Raw genomic sequence first — 26243 nt, 5'->3', positions numbered from 1 at the left:
TTGGAGGACAAAAACATGTAAATTTTCTCCATCAGTGTCCTATACTTCTTTTAAAGAGGTGCTGTTTCAAATTAATTATGTACTGTATTGAAGGAATGAAAGAGCTGTTTCTTCTCATTAAATTTTAATTCATTCCACTAGAGGTTCTTCCTTTTCTTTTTCAGCAAAAAAATAGATTAGCACGATAGACACACTAGAATGAGTTCTTGATGCTGATACACATTAAGGTGAGGCTATCAGTAATGGATTGGTGTTGGGTAGATTAGATGTATCACTAGAAGTAAGCAATATCAGCAAGCAATTATAAATCAACTAAATTAAAAGGAGACATCAAAAGACACTATTAAAACAGAAAACAAATAAAACCTCAAAACATAAGCCATTCCTTAAATTATATTAAAGCCTGATGGCTGCACATATCAGCATTGAAAAAAAGGAAGCAAGGAGAGAGGTGATTATTTTTTGTTTTAGTTCTAGACAGACAGAAATGTTCCTGTGTAATCTACCTGTAAACCATCAGTGACAGAACAAAAAACAAAAACAAAAACAAAAACAAAAACAAAAACGTCCTCTAAGAAACACATTTTTACAAAACATTCTGAAAAAAATCTTTTAAAGATTTTTTTTCCTCATTTTTTCTTTTTTAAGGAGAAATGTGTCTCCACTTCTGCTTTCTCACTGGTGGAGCACTGTCATTTTAATTCAAGTTACTCTTCCTATTGGTGCTCTAAATCAAGTGATAATCAAGGCATGTCATTTCTTTAGAAATAAACTAGCAACATTTGAGTGGTAGAAAGTTTTTATTTCGAGATTACTAATCTGTTCCTGTGAACTGTTATTTATTTTATGTTTAAAAAATGCCGCTGGCCTGAAGCTGAAGTCAGCTGTTACATGCTGACCTACTAGCAGCATTGATTTTTCTCTGTTTTTGCCTACTTTGAAAACAAGAACCTCAAGTGTTTATTTTGGTCTTGTTACACAGAAATTGTTTTTAAAAATACCAGTATAGCATGTACAGTCACTCCAGTACAGAGGGAGGAGAGGAGTATCACTCTGGAATTTAGCTTTAATTATCTGCTGAGATTTTGTCATTTTTCAGGTCCTGTATTTGTGTTTCATTAAGTGATATCACATTAGACTGATCTATGAGATGATGCAACAACAACAACAACAACAAACTATTTCTATTAAGCAATTTCTTACTCTAATTTTTCATTATGCATAAGGGAATTTATAAATGTGATAGTTTATGCATATATAGGAAAGGGTAATAAAAATACCTACTGGTAGTAAGAAACAAGCTATGTTCTATGATACACACCACCTTCTCAGTATGGCTTGACATCCTCTCAAAAGAAGCTGCAAACACTGACCGCTTTGCAGCTCTGGTAAATGAAAATGGGTAACTGTTATTACTTCATAAGGTTTTCCTTTTCTCTTTCTACTTTTGTGGCTATATTATTCTGCAGTTGTAAAATAGGATTAGGTCTTTTCTAATGTATCATATGACAAAATGATAAGACAGTCTAACAAATTCCAAGGCACCAAGCATGCACCATCAGAATAAAATCTTATTCTCTGGTTTCTTAGTGTATTATAAATAATAATCTGAGGTTGCCTGCTGTGGTACAGTAATCAAACTTCTGTTGTAATAGCTGTAAGTCTTCTGCTGTATTTCTGCAAGATGTATAGGGTATGACTGTTCTCGCTGAATCCTTTTTCTCTAGGTCTAATCCATCTTTTAATGGAACTGCCAAAAATATTTCTACAGTATTGGAAGCTGTGTTTGGCCTTTGTGGTCCTTTTCCTAGGTTTGAAGAGTTTTTTTGAAAGAAAAACACTGCAGAGTCATAATTCTCTTACATCTTCTCATTAAATTGTATGGGTTAAGGTCCAGCAGTAGAAAGCAGTAGAAATGGTCATTCAAGTTAGGCTGCTAAGAAAGAAGTGATGAACTCATTAGCCCTCACTGGAAGAAATAAAATCTAGGCAGAGGGAGAATGAAGAGAAATAAAGTGACAGAAAAATCAGAGATCTTACACAGAAATTTGAAGATCACTAGCAGCAGAGTTCATGAAGTCACTCCTTTTAAAAGAATTTTCTAGATGATTAGCTTCTGTTAGCTGTTTTGCTCTATATTCAATGAGAGATTAAAAAAAAAAAAAAAAAGGATGGGAGAAGGAGGAAACGTATAGTTAAAATTTGAGCAATTACTTAGAAAGTGTCAATATGCTTCCTAACAAAGAAGGGAAGTTGTTGACATATGATACCAAGATATTTTCAACATTCTTTTTTTCTTGACCTTAAGCAAAAAAGTCAACTACATTCTCTAAAAAGAAAATCTTTGACCAGAAAAAAAAAATCTAGAAAATGCTTAGATGAAAATGCATACTTCAAGGTCTGTTCAGCCACAGCTACAGCCATGGTATTTAGAAATTATTCAGAGCAATTTCAGAGCTGTTGGTTTGTGGATAGGTCAAATAACAGAAAAGTAGAAAAGAGCAGAAGTGAAGTATAGAACTGTCAAGTCTAACTTGAACTCTTGGAAAAATACTAAACAAAAATATAAAGATGAACTATTTATAAGCATCTGAAACCAACAAAATGATGACAGTCAGTCACTAGGTAACATGGATTTCTCAAGAGCAAAATGTGTGAAACTGATGCAATTTCTGTTCTCAGGTGGTAATAAACCTGGATAAGGAAGAACTAGGTGATATACCAGCATTTTTATAAGGAAACTAAGGGGATATTGTCTCTAGCACTAAATGACACTTAACACACTGAAAACAATAGTAAAATATTATCACAGTATCACAGTATGTTTGGGATTGGAAGGGACCTCAAAAGATCTTCTAGTCCAATCCCCCTGCTGGAGCAGGAACGCCTAGGTGAGGTCGCACAGGAACGTGTCCAGGCAGGTTTTGAATGTCTCCAGAGAAGGAGACTCCACAACCCCCCTGGGCAGCCTGTTCCAGTGCTCTGTCACCCTTGCTGAGAAGAAGTTTTTTCTCAAATTTAAGTGGAACCTCTTGTGTTCCAGCTTGACCCCATTACCCCTTGTCCTGTCGTTGTTTGTCACCGAGAAGAGCCTGGCTCCATCCTCATGGCACTCACCCTTTATATATTTATAAACATTAATAAGGTCACCCTTTAGTCTCCTCTCCTCCAAACTAAAGAGACCCAGCTCCCTCAGCCTTTCTTCATAAGGGAGGTGCCCTTAATCATCTTTGTTGCCCTACGCTGGACCCTCTCCAGCAGTTCCCTGTCCTTCTTGAACTGAGAGGTCCAGAACTGGACACAATATTCCAGATGGGGTCTCACCAGGGCAGAGTAGAGGGGAAGGAGGACCTCTCTCGATCTACTAACCGCCCTCCTTTTAATACACCCCAGGATGCCATTGGCCTTCCTGGCCGCAAGGGCACAGTGCTGGCTCATGGTCATCCTGTTGTCCACCAGGACCCCCAGGTCCCTTTCCCCTACACTGCTCTCTAATATGTAATTTCCCAACCTATACTGGAACCTGGGGTTGTTCCTGCCCAGATGCAGGACTCTACACTTGCCCTTGTTAAATTTCATTAGGTTATTCCCTGCCCAACTCTCCAGCCTGTCCAGGTCCTGCTGGATGGCAGCACAGCCTTCTGGTGTGTCAGCCACTGCTCCCAGCTTAGTGTCATGAGCAAACTTGCTGATAGTACACTCTATTCCCTCGTCCAAATCATTAATGAATATATTGAATAATATTGGCCCCAGTACTGACCCCTGAGGCACTCCACTGGATTCTGGCCTCCAACTAGACTCCACACCATTGACTACCACTCTCTGTCTTCTCTCCTTAAGCCAGTTTGCAACCCACCTCACTACTCTATTGTCTAGACCACACCTCCTCAACTTAGCTGTGAGGATGCTGTGGGAGACTGTGTCAAAGGCTTTACTGAAGTCAAGGTAGACCACATCCACCGCTCTGCCATCATCCATCCACTTTGATACATTATAGTGATTCAGTATGGAAAAGTATTTTACTGCAAGTGTTTTGGGTCCACTAATGTTCTTCATCAATGCTCTTCATCAATGACCTGAATGATGCCCTTGGGAATATTGTGACTGAACTTGAAGATGGCAGCAAGCTGGGAGAGGGACAGGTAAAAACTCTGCTAATGGTCTGGAAAGGAAAGAAGATTCAGTTGAGCTAAGACGCATTGTCTTCAGCAGTCATAAACAAATAGATACAAATTGGGAACAACCAGACAGTAGTCTGCAAAAACAGATCCAGAAAGATCAAGCTGAATGACATTCGGCAATGTCCTGATATTGAGGAAAAAGAGGTCTCCATGCTGAGATATTTGATCAGTTTTGCTTATGCAAAAACAGATGTAGGTTCCTGCCATATGTCAGTGTACCAGTAGGCTCCTACCAATCTGACCTTGCCTTCCCGACTTTGATTTCCCAGCTTCATCTCAGACCTACCTTGTTAATACAGACTGTTTGGTCATCACTGGACCGTGACAGACCCTGGTTACCAGGATTTCACCTGCTCAGCTCTTCTTATTTGGGTACTATGGGAATGTATTTCTTGTCAGTGAGGCTCTGCCCTTCCTGCCTTGCCATCATATTCCCTATGTGAATAATAGAAGTTGATCTAAATTATTAAGCTAAACCTAGCTGAATGCAGTACTTCAAATATGGTTTTAAGATGTAGACCTGTCATACAGGCACCACATGAAATGACTGAAATGTGTCTGTTGCTGACCATTATCCATGTCCCAAAGCCTATTAATATTTATTGCTGTAAAGGATTTGTGGCTCTGTATGGAACTGTAGGTATTCAGATTTTGATCAGGAAACACAGAAAAAAAAAAAAAAAGTCATTATCCATAATGCTAGAGTTCATTGGTGAACAAAGACTTTTATCAGAAAAGCACTGTCGTTCAATAAATAGTGGCTAAACTAATAGAGAACAGCTTGTTACCATTAGAGAACTGAGTTTATTCTGACTATTTTTTAATTTGTAAATATTCCAAACAATTTACATTCAGGTACACAGAGTTCATACTAAGCTGTAATTTCAGTCTGACTCCATAATGGACTGCATTCATGAAATGGAAATAGTAGTGCCTTTTATCTCTCCTGTGTAGGAGCATAACTGAACCATGCGTAGGTAAAAATGAATCTCCAAGGTTGAGCAGCACCTGCAAATATATCAGTGAAGGGAAATTACTGCTCCTGTGTCAAAAATTTCTACTCTAGCACAAAGGTGACTCGAATAAATTGGACGACAGCAATTGCTTAGTAAAAGCCTAGAAGAGGGCTGGGAAAGCATGTGGATTCAGGCTGGTGTATGGCATGCTTCTAGTTCTGCAAGGTCTATGTGAGAGGTTTGTCCACTGGGAACTATCTGAATCAGAATTGATCTTAGAGCAAATCCATCTTGGAGGAAGATATTATCTGCAACCTAGATGGAATCTCTTTTTGTTTCCTGCGACAAGTACATCAGCTTGCCATCATTGTCACATTAGTGTTTAAAGTAAGCAACCTAATAAAACTGAGGCAGAACTTCCGTGGTGTCAAGAATATTTTAAAGTGTTTGGGTGTTTGTTGATACCAAAGTGAGTAGTAAGCAGAAGGTGGACTGACTGCTGTTTAAGATTCCGCTCCAGACTAAACTTAGCTTAAATGATGTATACAAGTTCTTGCTGAAAAAACATTTTTTCAGTCTTCCTGACAGAAAATCATAATATAAAATTCAAAGTGAGTTTTAATGGTGATTTTTTAGCTGTTTGTAGAACTTTTTGAGGAATATGCAATGGAATGTTATTTCATCAGAAAATGCTGACATGATGAGATAAAAACTGACTTTTGGCTTAGAATAGGTTGTTGGTTTATTTTTTCACTTACTACTTAGTTGAGAAAACTTTGCAAAATATTTAAAACTGTTGAAACACTTCACTTCAAACCCAAATGGCAGAAAATTGTAAATCTGTTGAAATTATTTTCCTTTGAATATTCACCTATTTATTTCTGGAATGGAATATGTAGGTTAAAAAATGAAGTAAAAAATATCCTAAATACTCATGATAGCACATTCTTGTAACATGTTTTAGCTTTCTTTCAGATTATGTGTAAGCATAAACACAAGTTTTGACTTTTCCCTGAGCTAGATGGGAAAATAAAACGACAATGAATTTCACACAAGAACAGAATAGCATTTTTCAGATTGCTGCAGCTGTAAGATCATGAAGTCTGCTTGTGAAAATGAGGAGCCTTCAGAGAACATAAAAGCTTTCTTAATGTTACATGTGCATCATTTCTCAGTCTCTTTAATTTTGAAATATGAAGGTTTTAAAACTTTTAGAGAGTAATTCTGTTATTCTGATTTAATTGCCAAAGTTCAAATTGTCTTTACCAAGAATTAGTGAGTTTTGTTCTGAGTTCTGGAAAGCCTAAACACAAGAAGGATACAACAGAGAAAGTTGTATCTTCCACTTTGTCTTTTATAGTTATGACTGGTTATTTCAACACAATGATCAAATGCATTTATTAGAGCAGATTGTTATAACAAAACAGTTTTCTCTTTTATGCTCTGAGGCAAAAGTAGCATTTTTTTCCTTTCATTCAAAAGTGACCTCTTTATTAACTTTTCTCTATTTTATTCAACTATGCTATTACTATTTGAATACTTTTTACAATTTTTACATTTTGTATAATTTTTGAAATAAGCTCAATTTTTACATTTGAAATTCTAGAGGACCCAAGCAAAACCACCTTTTCATTATGACAGATGTTGAATGACAAAATCAATAACAATCACTCTATCTCAAAACCCAAATTAATAAAATGTCTTGTATGTTACTATCACATCCAGGGCAAACAAGGAGAAATTAGCAACCTGTTAGTATGAAAGAATCTTAATAACAGTAAAAATACTGTCCAAGTTTTAAATGAATCTATTAAATTCTGACATTTGTTTCTTTCTATCTGTTTAAGTTTTTCCAAGCTGTAATTTTAAAAGGAGCCCTATAACTTTTTCCCCAGAAGTAATATTTGTTCAATAAGAGTGAATGAATGCACATAAAAACCCGCTGGCCCCGACAATAACCTTTAATGTCAGGTTTGAGTTAATAGCTTCAGATGTACCTGTCATTCAGAATATAAGGAGCCATGTAGTGAAATTGCCATAAATCACTGTGTGGCTGGACTGTGTCAGAATGGATCACAGTGTGATGATCTCCCTGGAGAGTTTAAGTGTCACAGTCTGACTAGTAAAAATCACTTTTTTCATGCGGCATTGGGGTTTGTCAGAAAGAAATGTCTGAAGAATATAAATGCAACATTTTTTTGGGGGTTGGTGGGGAGAAACAACAAAAAAACCCCCACACCTAAAACTCTGCTGCTAAATTTCCATTATCTAAATTAATAAAGTATCTTTTGAGTGTTTGTAGCACAACAATAAAACAACACTTGCTAATCTTTTTTTATAGGAAATATTATATTCTTAAGTACTGCTGTGCAATGTATTTTGATGAGAAACTTTATACAAAACCAGATATTTAATAGTAAAATTGGGTCCTGAAACCGCCATCCTTTGCTCTTCAACTTAGTATAGTAAGTTTGGATATATTTGTCCATGTTGCAATATTTGATAATTAATTCAAAACACAAAAATAAATGCATACATAGGTTAAAATATTTACTTCTAATCAATAAAGTTATTAGGAATATTTAGCTTTGGTTTATCAAAAAGAAAATAATATCATTTTTTCTATATTCAGTATCTCCATCTGGATGAAAGTCACATAACCACATATAACAGTTATAAATATATCTGTGTATACTGCTACCATTATTGATTAATTTTTATATTAGTTTTAGGTAGTACTTCAGTAAGCAGATGTTAACATCTATTTATGAAGGCGAAAATGAGAGACATGCTTAAATTTTTAATAGCAATCAACAGGGAAGAAAAATTCAGCTGTGTGAAAAAGCTGCACAGCTGGTGTTTGAGATGGAATAGAAACATAGCTTGAAGACACCTTTCTGCATCTACTGATTTAGAAACCAAAGTCACTGCATGTGTAAAGCAGTTTTAATATGCATTGTCTTGGTTTTATGCCTCAAAGACTTGTTATACAAGCAAAGGTTTCTAAACTGCAACATGTTTCAGCAATTCACCCTGATGGTCAGAAGTTGCTGTCTTCATCTAACCAGCTGTTCAAAAGCTAAAAAATCACCCAGATCAGGAGCTCTTCAGTCATATCCTAAGGACACAGTTTATATTTCCTTTAATTTGAAGACTGTGCTAAACTAGGCCCAAGCAGGACTGAACTTTTAAAATTTTGTAATAATTTATTACTCGATGTCCATTCAGAGTAGTGCTTATGCATTTATAGCCTATAGTAATGCTATAAAAACAGGGTTATGCTTACTTTTTAAACCTACCACAGCATGCTGTAGAAACAAATTTGTTTGAACATCTTTGACCAAGGATTCTTCCTTATTCTCTTCACTGTGTAAAACGTTGATGAACTCAAGGTCAGATACAGGGCAATTCAATGGCCAACTAGAATCTGTCATGGCAACACCTATGCTACTGAAGCACAGCATGTCTTTATGAAACTTTTTTAAAATGAAATGTGAAGTTCAGATCTTCAGCCAGATTTGGTATCCAAGTTTGTAAGACATTGGAATTAGTTATATTTAGTTCACTGAACCAAATCTGTAGTTCAAATCTTTAGTGGCTTTTCATGCTGTAATGGTTAAATTATAATAAATTGGTCCAGTCTGTTTTGATTTTTGCTGTAACATTATTTTTGCAAGAATCTAAAAATCTTTAGAAACTTTTAAAGTGCTTGGTTAATAGAAGAAAACAAAACTATGCTTCTCATAGTTTAACTCACTGATTTTTTTATCACAAAAGTTACAACAAAAATGTCTTAAGTTTGAAACCTGGCATTTATATTCAGTACTTGGATCCTAGCTCCACACACGATTGATTTTTTTAACTGTTTTATATGAATTAAATTAAACATGTACTTTGTTTGAAAAAAGCCATTTTTCTGTGAAACAAAAAACATTTACTTCCAACTATTTATTGTGTATGTTCAAAAATAAAGGTGCTGTCTTCAAGGAACCACGTGATTTTCTTGCTGGATGATTGTTTCAGAAACTATAATACAATGGCAAATATAACCTAAGTGTAGAATGCATATTCATGTTTTATCTTTTAATTTATTTTTTAATTTTTGTGCATATATGGCCCTCAGCAGGAAACAAAGGTGCTCAGTCTTTCTTATTAGCTATAAGTTAACTGGTTCAAAAAATCAATATCGATATATGACAAACTGTCAGATCTTGTAATATCTGCCTCAGAATGCATTGACACAATTTTCTTTTGTGGCTTGGAAATACAGGATGTTTTCTTAGTGTGCTGTACAGAACACCACACAAAAAATGAAGAAATTTTGTCACTATCAATATCACTATCACAATCACTATCAATAAAAATAGGAATATCTGTATAAAACCACTTGAAGATATTGACATTTATCAAATTCTCTTGAAGACACATTATATCTTGAATGGTTTTTATTATTCTTGCAGGTATGGCTTTATCATAATGTTATTTTATTCCATTTAGATTAGCTTTAAATATGAAGCTGAAACTTTCAAAGAATCCGGAATATTTTACTCTATCCTAAATAAATTTTTGAAATATAATTAAAGATCACAGAAATACTCAGTCTCTCATTCGTCTCCTTTCTCAGACTAAATGTGATAATAAAGTTTTATGTCTTCTGTTACTCCATTTTTCTTCAGGTTTTACTGGTCAGTTTTGTGAAGCAGATGTTGCTGCCTGCCTGTCACAACCGTGTGGTACCTCCAGCATCTGCAAAGACATATTGGGTGGTTATCTTTGTTTCTGTGCACCTGGTTTTATAGGTGGGTTCAAAAGAGCATTGTTTAACAGCTGTTTAAGTCAGCCTGAAACCACAGAAAAGGTTATTCAAAAGTAGCAATAGATACAATTTTGCAGTGCGTCTCTGAGTCAGGCAGAAGCAACTTTGGTTTCCAGGCATACAAAAGTACTTGGCTGTGTCAGAGTAGTCAACTGTAAAAAATATTGTCTACAAGGGACTGTTTCAACTCGAATAACTCTTACTTTATACTATTTTAGACAGGGTGTCTGTCTTACACTGATGTGATTGCAACTCCCAGCCACACAAAAGCTGGTCTTAATTTATCTGCTTTGTGATTCCTGTAACAATAAGGCTGCAGTAACAGGGGCCTCAACAGCCAAATATACATCCAAGATTCCTAGGCAGGTTTAACTACTCATCCCTAAACCTACCCTGCAGGTCGTAATCATTAGTATGGAGTTTGACCAGATTAAAATTAGTTTGGTTATGCCAGCATACTGTCACAGACTAACACTGATTACAGTGCTTTAAAACAAACAAACAAACAAACAAACAACACACACACACACAAACCCTTTCTAGATACAGAGTCAGATCTTTTTGATCACTTGTATGATGAAATACTCAAGTGCAGTAGTATTTCCCTATTTGCAATTCAGCTCTGCAACCCAGATCCATCCTGTCGAACTTCAGGGACTTCGACAGGGCTCCTAAAGCAGGAACAGGATGACTCTGGAGTCCCTCTTGATGCTCAAGGAGGACCTGGGCAACCAGATGATCTTGATGAAATAATATGTAATTTAATAGCTGTAGTATGTCTGTCTCCAATATAATGAAATGCTATATTTTGTATCTATGCTTGGTTTATTTTGTCATCAAAACAGAAAGTAAAATTATTTGATGTTACTTGTGATAATTCTTGGTGAAGTCTTATTGAAATGTTTAAATTCTTATATCTACATAATAGCAGATTATTGTTTTTGTTTTATACTTTTCCTGTGGCCAAATAAAGCCCTCAAAACCCCTCTGAAACAAACTTTTAGGCATAAGTTAACAATAAATTTGAAACCATCACAATCTGTTTAGATAATTCATATAAGATACGCAAATAAATACTTTATGAGCTTTGTTCTATCTCAAAGGCAAAAAAAAAAAAATACTAGGCACATCATTCTCAACTAGAAATAAGCATTTATATTTTTTTTTTCCTCCATATATTTAAAAATATATGGCAATATCTAACTTTTCTATTATTAGTTTCAAAAAAATGTATTAAAATATTTGGCCATAACAGAAAACTTTCCTAACATTTCCCATAGAGATCTTCATAAGAAATCCAGAAATTAATACATGAATTAAAAGAAATTATAGAAAAAGACTGTTATATTTTAACATTTCATCTTAGAAACCATACTTACTCTTTTGTGATGTTTCAGGAAAACTCATGACTTTATTGCCCTTAAAATATGAAGATATGTACATTTATAAGTGAATCTATAAAATTCCCATCAGGTCATTGTTGAACATTATATATGATGTATATGTTTCACTTTTGCCTTTAATCAACAATAAATTGATTTCCCAAAGACAATTTACAGCTCATTGGTAAAAGCTGTCTGTACATAACCTCTGTTACTTCATTTTGTTGTTGCTGCTTGCATTGGTGACTTGCCAGCTGCATGTTCCTAATAAAGAAAATCCTTCACTTGTTTCCAGGCAATAACTGTGAGATTGAAGTGGATGAGTGTCTTAGTGACCCTTGTCACAATGGAGCTACTTGTGTTGATCATCTGAATGCCTTCAGTTGCATCTGTCAGGATGGATTTCAAGGTATTAAAAATCCAAAGAACTATAACTTTGTAAACCTGCTTTGCATCTTATACCAATTTTTAACATCTTGAATGAGTTGCATTTATATTTATTTTTGGGTCATCTGGGTTCTAATCACATAAATTCAGCATAAGCGCACCTTTACTAAAGTTATCTACTTTGTTTTCAAGACAGCATGGAACTAGGTGTTTTCTGCTGGCTGGTGGCTTAGCTGTTGAAAATTATTCAATGGGGCTCAGTGAAATTTTGAAAACAGCATATACTGTTTCCTGTAAGCTTTTTAAATTGTGGACAGATCTAACATAATGGAATCAGAGAAAAAACCTGTGTGGGAAAGGTTTCGTTCCTGACATATTTGTACAATTTCTATGAAAAACACAATTTCTTTGATAAGTGGATGCATTAATATCTGCAGCTATTCTTTGCTTTCAGCTCATATTAGGAATTTAAAGCACATCCATTTTCTTTTTAGAGCATAATTTTTTAAAGCTCACGGATTTTTAATCATTGAAATACAAGGCAATCTATAATTCAAATGTCACAGGGCAAAATATTGTATTTCTACTGCTAGTTATGCTCTGAACAACTATCACTTGCATTTTTGTGTATTAAAATTATTTGAACTTCCCAAATCTCACCATTGATGTCATTCATCATTTATTATTCAAATGATAAAAAATTAAGTTCACTCAGAAATATTAACAATTGAGTATTTTATACTTTAAGTAGCTATGCAGTTATGGTAGCTATAATATATACTGGAACAAATAGTGTTCTTCTCTAAATCATATTTATTTTTGCATTTTCTAGGACTACACCTGCTGTCTTCCCATGAACACTAGAAATATTTCCTCACATGTTATTGCAATGCAGTATATTATGTTTCAATGTATTTATTTTTCTACTCTTCTGTATTCATATAATAAGAAAATTGTCTGCTTTAAGCCTTAGGAATCTATTCAATGACTGTACTTTTAATCTTTTGTGAAAATTAGTGAAGAGCTTAAACCTTAAAAATATCAACTTACTGTCACAGATGCCCAAATTTGAATATAAAAAGGGTGTCAAATCGATTCCAATATGTGAGCTATATTCAGTTAAAATAAATGTTGATATTTGACTATGTGTACTGTGCAGTAACTCTTCTCCCCTTTGATTGCATATTTGCAGGCACTACTTGTGAAGCAAATATAAATGAATGTCACTCTTCTCCATGTCTTCATAATGCATCATGTTCAGATCTTATTGGTGGCTTTGAATGCACCTGTCTTCCTGGCTTTACTGGTGAGTCCTGTTCATAGCAAACTTTGTTTTCTACAGCAAGATAGCCCACAAAGCATCTATTAAGACATTATTGACTAATTTGCTTCTGTTTCCTCCTCATTTCTCTTTATCTGCCCTGGACTAATGTTTCATTTGCATTCCAACAAACTGGAACACTGACTCCATCTGTAAACTAAATAGCACAAGATAAATTAGTCTGCATTTAAAAAGGCCTTCAAAGCTTCGACACACAGGGAAGATTAGTTACCATTTAGCAACTCAGAAATAGGCTGTTATGTATTCATGCTGATAAGAATTAAATGGATGCTGACATTAGTATATGTGGCTCTTTATTTGGCTGATTTATGTTAGTTTCTCCTCACAAGTTGCTTGACATTTTTGTGGTGCAAATGAATTAGAAATTGTCTTACTAAATGTTCAAATCTTTCATCTTTTCAAGGTGCAAGATGTGAAACAGATATAGATGAGTGTGCTTCATTTCCCTGCAAGAATGGAGCCACCTGCATTGACCAACCTGGTAATTACTTCTGCCAATGTGTGGCTCCCTTTAAAGGTAATGAACACCCAGGGAGACGGGAAAGCAAGCATAATTAACTTTAGAAAGCATTTCTGTCAGTTGTCTGATCTTATTTCACTCTTCCTACAGCATTATTAGTCCTTCATTTTCTCAAGCAAAGCTTTCAAAGTGACCAGCCAATTATGCCTTAGGCTGCAACTAATGTGAAGTAAACTTTGTTAATACATCTACTAATAATGTTCATTTATTAATCAAAACAGATACTTTAAAATCAGTTCATTAACAGAATAAGATTATTTACAAAATGACCGGCGTATGCCCAATAAGCTGCAATCATAAAGATCGGATGCTTTTCTACACAGTTTTCTCTCTAGTTTGATTGGTCATGTCATTCTCTAAATTATTTTTTCACTCTCATAAAACAATTTATAGTTATCTTGGAATCCATAAACGGTGTGTGATTATTTCTGTTGATGCTTTTAAAGGAAATACACTTAAAATGAAAGCTTTATTGTGACCTTTTTGATAGAAATTTTGGGGTTTAATTTTAAATACTCACTGTTTAAATTATTTAAAACAACAAATTGTGCGATGTTCTTGAGCAAATCTGGTTCAAGTGATAATCTCAATTAAAGGAGCTTGTTGATTTATACATTAAATATAAACACATTTTTCCTCCTGCAGTTCAATATAATGATACATGCTTAGGATTCCAGAATAATCATTAAAAGGCAATTTTCTTGGTATGTTGAGACAGCAGGGCTTTTCCCCTTTAGGGAAAATTGTTACATTAAATTCATCATTCATAAGAAAAGAGTGAGCTCCAGTGTTTTTTCTTATTATTTTAGTTAATGGTCAAAATTCAGTTTGTAATTTTTATTAGTTTTAATTTATGTTCTGCTGACTAAATTCTAGTATAATAACAAGTAAATGAGTATAGCAGTATCAGAATTGCCTCTGCTCAGAACAATGTGAAATCATTTTCAGTAAGTGGTTAGAAATACTGGTCTTGTAAGTGCTCATTTCACAATGAGCCAGATTTTCAGAAGACTTTGATATTCATTTAGATATTTAAGTAAGTGTTTAAAATTTCAGAAAGTCAACATTTCTGTAGTCATCCTGCAAGAAGCCACCAGTGTCTAATACTATCAATCGAAAAGTTAAACCCTGCTGGCAAGATTCATAAATGGTAACTGAGATTCTCTGAAAACATCATATTCTTGGTACAGGATGTCTAGAATCTACAGTATACTTATTGAAATAAAAGATTTTTTTGAGACTGTTTACTTCTTTACAGGTTTACTCTGTACCTTTCAAGATAATTTTTTAATACTGATGTTACCTAGACTTACGATTGTATAAATAGAAGAATTAGTTTAATATGAAAACTACCTCAGTCTCACACCATCTGTTTATTTAGTATTTAACTGCTGTAAATGTAGTCTTAAACAGATTCACAGTAAGCAAACATAATGGGCAGTTAAACTATGTTTTCTAATTGTGTGGAAATATTCACGTTACTGTAACAAATACCTTTTTGTGCACTAATTACAGATGACAGAATTGTTTTATTAAGAAAAGTAGATATATTAACGGTAGAAACTATATAGGAATATCTGTTCTATTTATGGAGTATTTTCACAGATTTTTTGTTTCTATTATTCTCAGTGGAAAACCATAAATGCTATATTACGAATACTGACATTTACTTGGAAAGCAATCTGAAGTTGTATTTCCATAATACTTTGTAATGGTTTCATTCTCCCATCACAAAATCTGACTTGAAGAGTATGCACCACTATTAGAAACATATGCCAGATAATCAGGGCAGTTACAGCAGACATCTACTATATAGAATGCAGAATGAAGGAATTCCAAGCATGACTGGAGCATTCAGTTGGATTCATACAAAAGGTAGCCTGTCAGATTAGGCTAGAAATGGATTCTATCTATAGACACTGGCTCGCATACATTGATCTCTCTTTCTTATTTTCTTGACTATTCTCATTTGTTTATGTTGACAAGGAGACTAGAAAAGATTATGACCAGAAGGTTTTTATTTTTCCATTTAACTTTTTCTTCCCCTTCATTTCCTCTCCTTTTAAAAAAGAAAACAGAAAAATCTTCAATTTTTAACTTTCTTTCAATTTCACTTCTTTTGAGAGCAAGTATAGCTACTTCTCATTTTTACATGCTGCAAACTTTTTGATATCCTGAATATGTGCTTTTATATTTTAACAAACTTTTACATTAGTTCTAGATAAACATGAAAAGTCATCAGAAATTTTATTATTCTTGTATATTTTTAGTTTATTGTATTTTTCATGTGCACTTTATTTGTTTTTTGTTTTGTTTTGTTTTGTTTTAAGCATGGCTTTGTCTACTTTGCCAGAATGTTTTAACTCATTCCATTCACTTCCATAGGATACTGGAAGACATCCAAATCTTTTAAGAACTTGGGTAGTGGCATGTATCAGGATTTTTCTTCAAATATCTGACAGTTCAGGCTGTGTAAATTAACTCTACAAGCCTGATTTACAAATGAAGTTTTAGTTTTGCAGTGGACACAAACATTTTTAGAAAATTCAGTTTTCATGGTAAAGTCAATGCATGGAGAGCACTGGAGAAGAAATATGTCTTCTGACGCTGTTACTGTAACCCTGTACATTCCTCTCCATCAGTGTTCCCCTGACAGAAGATTTTACCATAGCTAGTGTAGATCACTGGGCATTCTATATATTCTAGTATTTCATTTTAATTATTGCCACTGAAATTACTACCTTTGACTTTTCCCAAATGTCCAGCTGAACAGCTTGAAGGTACTAGCAGTCCATCTACACATAATTCAAAAGAAAAGTGAAGAAACTTATAAGAATTCCAGATACAAAATTATATCTTTGTCAACTTCTGATAATGTTCTAATTACTAAATATGATAATTTAATTATTTTCATCATATTTTAGACAAGTTTCTTGTCCTTGAATTTCTATTTCCATACAGCTCTAGCTTTTGCCCCAATAAGGTATAAAAAAAATGAACTTCAAAGCCATACACTTTTATATCATAACTCTTTTGTCCTTGGTTTGGAGGAAGCTCACAATTTGATTAAAGAAAAATAAATCTTTACCAGATTATGTTATTAGTGAAGGGATTGCTGTGTAAACTCGCACAGAAATCCTAGAAGTTACTGAGCCTCACTGAGCAGTATGACAGTCCACTCTTTAAAGTCCATTTCTCTGTTTCTGTCTACTTTTACTAGTGTTCTGGCACTGACTTGTATAGTACAACTTACTATTATACCTCACACCTAAATGCTGAAATGGTGTTTACCATGCTGTTATTTACACGTACTGTAGTATAACGTTCTTTTCATATAAGAAATGCCTTCCTCTGAGATACAACACTAACAGTGATGTACATTGGACACTTTTTATCAGAGGACATTCTGACATTAAGTTGTTCAAAAACAGAGAAAGGGGATCAGCTGGTTTTCTGTTCCATTCCTTACTGGCAACATAACTATTGAACTGGCAACAGGAAGGAAGATAATCTTGATTTGGGTGGAGGACAAAGATTTTAGTATTAGCAACAGGAGACAGATCAGAAGTATATTCAGCTACACTTTGGCCAATGCATTATCACCGATAGTCTTTGACAGTAATTTATCCAGTATAGAGTTAAGTAGGCCTCTCAACCCTCTTATGAGCTTGATTCCATTATAGTATCCTAACTGGGGAGTTATTATAATAACTTTTCTATTATGATATTGATTCTACAATTGTAGCCTTTCTATAATAGAATCACAGCTATTACAAAATTGATACTAAGTGTTTCAGAAGATAGCAGAGTGTGTGAGAAACATATTGTGTTTAAGGGTCCTAACAGTTTCACGGAAGGTAGAATGAAAACTCCCATGTCTCCACCACGATATATTGTCTTGTTTCATTAAAAATTCACACACATTTCAAGAACAGTGCAATTAGTACATTTTATAGTCCCTATTGTTGTATTTTTATCCATATATAAAATATATATTTTATCTATATTTATATCCATGCTTTTCCTTACATGTGGAAGCACATAAAATGGACACCTGAAAATATTTATTTACAGAGAATAATAACAAGCAGAAGTTGACAAGTATAACTTTTTGAAATCAACATGCCTTTTAATTTTCAATGAAAGAAAGAAATACTCCTCATTCTATTATGCTAAGGAGTGAAAAAATATTCTTCCAAACCTCAACACTACCATATTTTTCAGTCCCTCCATGGTATCTGTTATAATTTGGCAAATTACATTTTTTCTCTGAAGTTACTTATTTTGTTTTAAGGCTGAAACATACCCGTTATATTCTTCCATCTGTGCCAGCAAAATCAGAAATTTATTTTTGGATTGCTACAGTTTTCTTTGCTTTCCTTAGTTTTAAGTTTTCATGTAACTTGCAGCTGTAGGAGCACATCAGCCTACAGAGTTTATCTGGCTCTTACGTAGTTGTATGAAGGGAAAAGAAGGAACACCTGCAGTTCATTCAATTGTTCAAAGATATTTTGGTAGAAGAGGTGCTCAAATGCTCCACTAATAAACACTGGTTTACTGCTTCTTCGTTTACACAATACATTAATCTTTCTTACAATTTTGAATTATTTTCAAGGTCCCTTTAGGTGCTTCACCCCAACCATTAGCTGTTTCATCCATATTTAGGAGTACTGGTGTCTTTAGTGTTCTGTAAGAACCTGCAGTATATTCAAATATTCTTCTAACAGCCAGGTCCATATTAATAAATGCAAGTTTGCTGTTCACAGCTTTGAACTGCCAACATTTTTATGTATCATACAGCCGCATCAAAGAAGTTAGTCATAATTATTAAACAAGAGTCCTTGCTGAGAGTGTAGCGAAGTGGGATCATCCTGGTATCAGGCATGTTGCTTTTCAGCATTCTTAGCATGCAAAAGCAGAACGATTCCGCTACGATTTCTAGACCAGCTTATTTTTTTACAGAAATTAAAGTAAGACGTATAAAGCTTCTTTATTCTTACTTGGGACTGAAAGATAAGAACAAATCTTGTGCTCCCACACTAGAAATTTTCCCCATTTTCTACCCTGGTGTTTAAGGAAAATGTGAACCAAACTATCAGTGTTTCTGTGACCCATGAACTGAGACAGTATTCTGCTATTCCCAAAGAAAGCTCAAGAAGGAATAAAGCATTATAATGTCCTTTTCAGGTAGAGAGTGTACATTTGATATGTGATAACACTATAGGAGCTGATATGATTTTTTTTTTTTTTTTAAAAAGGCTATTTAGTAACTTGCTTTTTAAAAAAATGAGTAAAAAGGTTTATCCTTTGATTAATATTATTACCCAAATCATTTAAAAAATGCACTGTATGAGTTTGATCTAGATGTTGCTAATGGGCATGACCTTTTTAATCAAATATATGTAACTGTAGAAGAAAACTGAAATTCGGTTCTGAGGAAATGTCTATTTATTTGTTTCAGCCTTAATGACACATGTCTCCAAATGTGTTCCAATTAAGATTAAAGCAAAAACGGTAATTGGCCATTAAACATGTTGCAAAAGAAAGTAAACTAGGGAGAAAGGCAACTCAGCAGAAAAAAAAAGCTTAAGTCAGTTGAAAAGCAAGAGTAATAATGGAGTTTTCAGCATAGGACACTATTATGGGAGCAGCTAATTACAAAACAGATAATAAGTAAGAAATGTTAAGTGCTCATGAAGACAAAAAAACCTAGACTAGATAATGGAGCAATTACTTTTTCGGTGCTCATAGGCCTAATCTCAGTCTTCTCTGTGCCAAGACCCACACAAAAAGGCAGTTTTGCAAGACTTGTGGCTCCTTCTAGCATACCATTGTGTTAGAGCATAAAAAAGACTGTCTCCTGTTCAACATCAGTTTATATCTGGTTTTGCCATTCTCTTGACACTGAATAACTGAACAAAATTTTATTTAGGGGAAAAATTTAACTGGTGCATAGAGCTATGAAGGACACTTCGCATCACATAAGAGCTTTTTGTGGGCAGAGGAGTGACCACGTTTGTGGTATATTACATAGAAAATACACATTGCCTCTAAGCAAAAAAAGGTTTGTCTAAAAAGCTATGCAATGTCTAAGTGTGAATCAGTATGAACTGGGACTTGCTGCTGGCTCTTATATGAAGTCACCAAAGATATTCTTTGGAATTTTTTTCTAGTATTTTCACTGATTTTTCTGTCATTTCTAAAAGTTGCCATCTAGATACATAAATTCAGTTGTTTCTGCTTCTGAAATTAAACAATTCAGAGAGCAAGTCTTTTGCGTAGCCATTTCTAGTGTCCATTTAGGTACTCTTGGGTACATTAGAAATACACAAGGGTATGGCAGATACGACAAGATCTGCAGGAGACCCGTGGCCTTACAAAACAGCACTGAGAACCCCAAGGCCATCTCTAAAAGCTCTGGTTGCTTAACTCTATCTATACAAATTGTGAGGCAGTAGTATGTTGTAGTTTCAGCTCTGCTTTCAGTTTGCACTTTTGGAGACATCTTGATCCACAAGAAAAATTATCTAAGCCTTTGCAGCTGTGAGTACTCTGGGAATACTGCATTTGCAAATCCAGTCACCTACAGCAGACAAGGGGTTTGAATTTCATTGGTCGCTGTGTGAGAATGGTGTAAAGAACCTTGGTTACAGGGAAGAGATTTAAGTTATGTAGATGATACAAGGTATATTAATTTCAAATGAGAAACTGTATATGCCTGTCTCTTAATTTTCCAGAAAGTATGTGCAAAACACAATTTTTAAAATATTTTAAATATGGTTATGTTTTCCTTGGCTGCCCTACAAATGATGAGGGCATTGCTGTTTCTCAAAGAAAAGTTTACCAAATTTCAGTGGTTTTCTTGACAGATGAAACACATGTTTCCAGTTTTATTTTTCTACATGGTGGGCCTACTCATGGTGTAGGCTCATCTGTCAATACACAAATAAAAGTAATAAAGTAATAATCCTAGTATCAGGTTCTGTAACTGATGTCTGGACAATCTGTCAAATTTTTAGAAAATTAAAACAGAATCTCAAAACAGAGAAGGGATTGGCCCCCTGAACTAAAGGTGAAATTGACACCCACAGATCCTAGGTCATGAGAAAAAACTGTGTTTGATACTAGCTTTCTGTAACTTTTTCTGTAACTTTTATGCATATATTAAAAATTTCAGTTGAATTCTGATGCAGCAAACAAAGACAGAACACCTCTCCTATCAGAACAGGCTGAGGGGGGGCGTTCTTCAGCTTGGAGAAGAAAAGGCACCAGGGAGACTTTATTGCAGCCTCCACAGTACTTAAAAGGGACCTATAAGAAAGATGGGGACAGACTTGTTAGCAGGGCCTATTGTGATAGGACAAGCGTTAATTGTTTTTACCTAAAAGAGAAGAGATTCAGGCTAGACATGAGAAAGACATTTTCTACAATGAGGGTGGTAAAATACTGGAACAGGTTGCCCAGAGAACTGGTAGATGCCCCCTCCCTGGAGACATTTAAAGTCCCTTCCAACCCAAACTATTCTATGATTCTATGAAAGATAAAAGGGTAAAAAGCATGTATTTCAATAGGAAATAAATTCATGGCAAATGTTTTCACTAATAATATTATTTTTATATTTTCTGAGAAAGAGTGAAGCTTGCTTTTATGTTGAAATGTAAAATGCACAGATACGGATACAGGACTATCCTCACTGTTTATTATTTATAAACATGTATATTTTAAAAGAAAAAAAAATGCACCTAAACAATATATTCCACTTCTATTTTTGTCTATTTTTACAGAAATTTATACAGGTATGGAGCAACAATATATGCATGTCTGTGTGATTTTCATTGTAAAGTTTGTGATGTGGGTCTATCTAATTATTTTTCCAGCATTGTTGCATGATCTGCATATTCGTATACAATTAAGGAAATATTTTTTACTTGAAAAGTGCTAAGTATTGCTTTTCAAATATCTTTCCTTTAAAAATAATCAAAAGATTTTCAATTGGCATAGATTTCACAGAAAATGCTTTTTCACAGATTATATATAGAATCACAAAGAAATTCCTTTCATGGAAAGTAAACTTTCCATTCCAAGGAAAAGAATGGATTTGCTGTAAGTATGAACAGAAAGAAAAGACTTGCTATATTTTTAAACTATTGGAGTAATACTTTGCTTAACTTCAAGTAATATCAATATATGCATGCTTCTGCACTTATTTTTTTTTTCTTTCCACTTCCAGGGTAATTCTATTTTTTATTTACATTTACTAACCTTTAATCATCTCAATTGTGTAGGTGTTCTGTTTTCTTATGCCACAAAGCAGATCGAGCTAAGCAGATATTTCATAAAATAATGACAAACCTTTCAGAGTTACAGGAAATTACAATTTTGAACTTTTAATAGAAGCAATTCCATATTTAGTGTTAAGACATTTAATCTTTAGGGTTTCGGGGACCTCAAATTTTAGGCATCTAACATATTGCTCATTAGTGTTCCTGGGATACTGAGCTATATAAAGCTGTTGAAAACCAAACTACAGATCTCTCTGAAGTGATCAAGTAACTTTTAAAAATTACAATTATTGTACCTACTAGTTTCAAAATAACAGTATTGGGAGAAACAGAAAGTTACATATAGGTTTGGGGCAGGGATTTTGAGTTGTTCAGGGTTTTTTGTTTCTATAAAGCCCTATAGTGCCTTTGTACACTAGATTTTCTTCCATAAGTAAACACATTTTTATTTTTAGTGAATGGCATTCAGTTTCCTTAATTTACCTTGGAAAACACCAGTGATTCACTTTAATGTTAGAAATGTCTTTTAGCTCTTTTGTTAACAAACAAACAAAAACACATAGAAAACATATAAGAAAACACTTATTGTGCAAGTCTCATGTCAGTCACTGGCTTTTACTTCATATATGAAATTATTTAAGTGTCATTTTTAAAAATTGGTCTCTGTGTTCTGAACATAAACATATAAACTAAAAAATGTAAGTTTAAATAAAACATTACTGAGTTAACACAAAGTTTTGAAACTTTTCATGTATTTATGCAAGCCATATAGAATTAGCCTGTTGTAGATTTTCTCCCTATTCTTTCCTTCCTGACATCTTTTAAGCTGGTGTAATTTTATATCCCATTGAAGCAAAATTTTATTAACTTAATTCATGTGATATATACTCTGTTTCATCAAATTTATAACAACAGTGGATAGAATCTAAGCAAGGCTACTGAAATCCAATGACACCAGTGTCATAAGCCTAATGGAGCTGGATCAAAATAAAATATATTTTTTAAAAACCCTTTTAGTTAGCCAGTGTCTAAAGATCAGATGCAAAGATCAGATCAGCATCACAGTTTCAGTTGGAGCAGCTAGTCGAACTGGGACTGTGACGATCACTTTACAACTTCACGGAGCAACTACATCCTCTGACCCGAGTCTGGTGTCCAATGGTAGGTGCTGATACCTGCTTGGTTCTTCCTTTGTTGTCCAAACCCCAACATGGACCCCTTGGCAACGATGGATCTTGGTCTGTCTTGAGAGCTTTTTGTCTTCACGAGTGCACATTTATCAACAGTACTAGACTACTTGGTATTATTTCGGAAATTGTCATCCAAATGACATATCTGTTTTTCTGGTACAAGCCATAGATATTAATAGTTTACTTTCGCTACATTGTCATAATCTTGCCAGCAGTCTGATATCAGATATGTTTTGTCACCAATTCTGTCCATACATTTGCAGCAAAACGCTGACTTTGAAAACTGCTTTCAGATTTAATTCCTTAAAATATTACTAGCAAATGTTGCTTTTATTACATTAGTTTCTAAAAAGAATAATAATATTGAAGAGATGCCATTTCTGATTATAAGAATTCTATAGTACACATCAAAACATTTCATGTTTAGATTTATGCTGAGCAAATAAAACAAAGAAACAAATGTCAGTAGTTTTGCATAAAGAAGTGAAAATATATCTCATACAATTTATTTTCTATGCCATCTTTATAAATTATGCTTTTCACTTTTGATAATAGCTTTAACAGAACCGTGTTTTTGAGCAAAAATTCTATTTTCAGCATTCATTTGCAATATTTAGAGATTCTACTTTAGAAATATTATAAGCAAACACAGTAGAAAAGAGAACTGATGAATAGTAGAATGACATTTCTGAATATGCAATATGCTTCTCATTCCTAAACAAACAAAAAGAGGATTTCTCAAATAAATTATTCAGTATTTGATATATCTTGTATGCTAACAGAGAAGCATAGTATATGCTATGAGTATATGCTTCTGTAATATATATATATACAAAGACATATAATATTTAACCCAATATATTGTACTACTGAAAATAAAATTGTTCTTCAACTGACTGCATAATTTAATTATTTGTGCATATTCTTTTGAGATTTGTTCGGGTTTATTCTAATAGAAAGGCCTTTAACTCTCTAGTAAAGACAATCTATTCTATAAATAATAAAATATAGCCAAGAATTAAACAACTACAAATGTTAAACTTGTCTAATGGAAATAAGCAGAGATGGAAAGATTTTCTAAACTTATTAATTCATTAATGAGCTTCTATGTTTTATTATTGCACAGTGGATCTGCTGGGCATTCTTTCTTTCTCTTTTTTTGTCAGCCAACTATGTTCAGTGAAAATTACCTTTTTACCCTGTGATGGCGAATATAAAATCTTCATATGTCAGTGGGAGAAGGCAGTTTATGAACTGTTTTCCTACCACAGCATTTCTTTCTGTGAACAATCACAGACTTACTAACTTACTATTTCAGAAACTTACCAGATCAGGTGAGAACTTTTTTATATTTAGTAAAAAACAAATGTATCAAATTAATCAGTTATAGCTAAACATTTAGTATTTATATATTTGAACAAAAATTCTCTAACAAGTAAGTTATGAGAAACAGAAAATGCAGAAGACATGAACTCTGTATTCCGAATAAACTATGTTAATTTAAAAAAAAAAATCACCTATAACCCGTTTGCTGCTTGATTTATCAAAATAGCTTTAATCATACATCTACAGATCTGTAAAAAAATGCTAATGTGAGAGCAACAGCAGTAGTGCATTCATTGTATTAACATGTAACTACCATTGCCTACTAATATTCAACTTTAATCTTTGTGTAGCTTTACATTTTTCAAAAAAATTCTTCTTTAAGTCAGCCAACTTTTTTTTTTGTTGTTTTATTGCTATTTATATCAATTAGCATTAATAATTGATTGTTTAATAATGAATGACTTCCAGAATTGTATTAAAATAATATAAACAGTTGCGATCCTCTGACTGAGGGAATGGTCTTTTAAATTATTAATTCTCAAGTCTGACAGTTAAAAATTAATTTATTCAGGGACTGAGTGGGTGGGAGAGAGTCTTATTATTTTCTTTTGGTTTTGTTTTCCTAATCTTCAAGTTTGAATACGAATGAAATCTTTGACATTTCTGCCGGTAGCAGAAAAAAACAAATTCCATGCAGTGATGTGCAGGAAAGCTGGGTGAGAGAAAAAAGAGGTGGAATTTTTAGTTAAAGAGTGATGAATGTTCCCTGAAAGAAGGCATGGAAAAAAACTGCTTAGAATAGTACTAGCAATAATATTATACTACATGTTTTGGCCTCATTTGTTAAATAGGATTGTTAACCCAGGTCATCAAATTTATGACTGGATTTTAATTTCCTATTCTTTATAAATATCAGGATAATGTAAATATTTTTTGGTTTGTGCTGTTTCACTTTACTATAGATAGGAAAAAAAACAGTAGTATTTTTGTTTCCTCTAATTCCTTAAAAAAGGGGGGGAAATATTTTTTGTCAGGGAACAATTTTAGTATAATTTCAAATCAGTACAAACTTTACAGGAACTCGTATCCTTATGGGGGCTACCCTTAACAAGCACCTGAAGAAGATTCTAAAGCCATGCTCCTGCCTGCATGGGAGGGAGTGCACAAGGTCCTTACCAGCCAGACATGCATCCTGGTTGAGTTGCCATGCCACCAGGGGTAGGAGCTGAGGAAGAACAACAGGTTACACAGTATCAGTGATGATAAAATGGATGATGAATTGGTTTTTTCTTAGAGACTCTGAAGAGACAAAAGCCTGATACCCACAGGAGCGGGATTGGAGGAGTGGGGGAAGAGAATGCAGAGGATACACTCAGGCATGGGAGGACAGAGACTCTACAACAGTGGAGTCTGGAAGATGGTTACTTCTGACAATTTGAAGGACACTTTCTCTTACAGAGGTTCACTTATGGAATAAGTATTGAGCCATGACAGCAGGTGAGGAAGGGTCAGTTTCATCTGAAGGGGCATGTAAGCTGAGTCTGATGCATACACCCTCACCAGTACCGCTAAAATGAAACAATGGTTGACAACAGATAAAGACTCCCTTCTCTGAGGGAGAGTGACACCCACAAGTTCTGATCTCTGAGGAAGTTTATTTGCATGTCAGACATATCTGAACTCAAGATGCAGGAAAGAGAGCTTGTCTGATGCCCAGATCACTATCTTTTGCTGCTTGTCCATGCAGACACCAATGATACTGCCAACAGATATCCTAGGCATATCAAAACTGACTAGTGGACTCTAGTGACAAGGGAAAAGGATGTAGAGGCCAAGCCAGAGTTTTCATTTTTATTACCAT

General features: G+C 34.1%; 1 protein-coding gene across 1 annotated transcript in view; it reads left to right on the top strand.

The window, feature by feature from the left end:
• EYS (eyes shut homolog) overlaps positions 1-26243 on the top strand; it is an 870368-nt gene that overhangs the window by 311300 nt on the left and 532825 nt on the right. The window contains exons 16-19 of the mRNA XM_065056200.1: positions 9814-9936; positions 11631-11744; positions 12915-13028; positions 13468-13581. Coding sequence (XP_064912272.1) covers positions 9814-9936; positions 11631-11744; positions 12915-13028; positions 13468-13581 — 465 coding nt within the window. The remainder of the gene's footprint in view (positions 1-9813; positions 9937-11630; positions 11745-12914; positions 13029-13467; positions 13582-26243) is intronic.

Source organism: Columba livia, chromosome 3 (genome assembly GCF_036013475.1).
Source record: "Columba livia isolate bColLiv1 breed racing homer chromosome 3, bColLiv1.pat.W.v2, whole genome shotgun sequence".
Taxonomy (NCBI): Eukaryota; Metazoa; Chordata; class Aves; order Columbiformes; family Columbidae; genus Columba; species Columba livia.
Note: the sequence above shows the minus strand (reverse complement) of the source record. Positions and strands in the feature narration are given on the sequence as shown.